The sequence below is a fragment of the Nanorana parkeri genome, unplaced genomic scaffold, assembly GCF_000935625.1.
Source record: "Nanorana parkeri isolate BGI_ZX_2015 unplaced genomic scaffold, ASM93562v1 scaffold1898, whole genome shotgun sequence".
Taxonomy (NCBI): domain Eukaryota; kingdom Metazoa; phylum Chordata; class Amphibia; order Anura; family Dicroglossidae; genus Nanorana; species Nanorana parkeri.
In genome coordinates, this window is record NW_017308166.1 from 132,796 (window position 1) to 134,307 (window position 1,512).

General features: G+C 36.6%; 1 protein-coding gene across 1 annotated transcript in view; it reads right to left on the reverse strand.

Moving 5' to 3' along the window:
• Positions 1-1,512, reverse strand: part of CCAR1 (cell division cycle and apoptosis regulator 1) — a 63,011-nt gene that overhangs the window by 43,797 nt on the left and 17,702 nt on the right. The window contains exon 4 of the mRNA XM_018572009.1: positions 2-36. Coding sequence (XP_018427511.1) covers positions 2-36 — 35 coding nt within the window. The remainder of the gene's footprint in view (position 1; positions 37-1,512) is intronic.

Below are 1,512 nucleotides of genomic sequence, written 5' to 3' on the forward strand. Positions count from 1 at the left end.
ATACACTGTACATTTGCTGGGGCTGAGTGTATTGCTGAAATAGAAAAATTAAATTAGGAATTATATATTCCGTCTTGGAATGCAACAGATGAGAAAAGGTCAGCAACAGATTCATCACTGAAGATGCGACAGAGTCATTCTAAACAGACACACAAATTAAGAGCTGGTCAGGGTTTATTCTGCCGAAGGGCTAAATATGTTAATCAAGCTGTAGCCTTGTGGTAAATCTGTATTACAATCGGATACTAATTTACTAAAGAAGCTGAGAATCTTTAATGCAAAATTGTGTTTATTTTTTTATTTATTTAATTTCTCCAACATTATACAGCGCAATGCAGAATACCGCCAGCTATAATGTACTATTGCTGGGTGTTGTAGTCCTCTATAGCTGGAGGTATTCCACTGTATAATGTATTGCTGGGTTTTGTAGTCCTCTATAGCCGGTGCCGTTCTGCATTCATTGCTGTATAATTTTACACTTTTCATTTCACTATATTGCACACCACACTTTTTTTTTTCCTTTTTTACTTCCACCGCTCCAAGCTTGCTCCTGTGATGGACTACAATCTCAATACAAACTAGTAATCCATCACTGGAGCCATTTTTAAAATTTATTTCATTTTGTAATTTTTTATCCGATTAATCGAACTTAATAATCGGTTAACTAATCGATTTTGAAAATAATTGTTAGCTGCAGCTCTAGAAACAAGGTTTTTATCTCCTTGCATTTTTGCATTGTGGAAACTTTGGAAAGTACTATGTATTGTCTTCTGTTCTATTTCTATGGATACATATACCTAGAAGAATCTGTGACCTCTGATGCAATATAGAACCTCAAGGTGGACAATGTAAGGATGTGAGCTCTAGCCTATTTGTGGGTGAAGTGTGACACAAAGATGATTTTAAGTGGTATTTCAACATGTGTGCGTATGGTTTGAGCACGGCTTTTAGATTTACAAGCTGGGACGGGTTCAAAGAGAATTTGTTTTGCACATCATATTGACACTAGAAACATTGAATGTATTTGTTGTAATACACTGGGACGTTATACTGAAGTGTTTTTCTAATTTAATGGTGTAATGTCACAACAAACACTCTCACACACTTTAATAAGAGATTTCCAATATACTGCCCACCACATCTAAACATCCCACTCCTGGAAGTGTCAAAGAAGTCTTAAGGTACAGCAGAGAAGAAAAGGCCAGTGTGTACCAGGAACTTGGTTGATGTAATTATAGGGCATAAGAGCCCATTTTAAAGATGAGAACCACTGAACCATCACATTCTCAAACAATTCATCCCCGCACAGCTACCTCCTCATGTATCACGTCTCCCTCCCTTTTAGATTGTAAGCCCTCAGGGACAGGGCTCTCCTTACCATCTTGCTTGAATTTGTATTCCGATTGTCATGTCTTCCTTATATTGTAAAGCGTTGCACAAACTGTTGGCGCTATATAAATCCTATATAATAATATAATTATAATGCCTGTAAATGCAAGTAATTGCAGATTT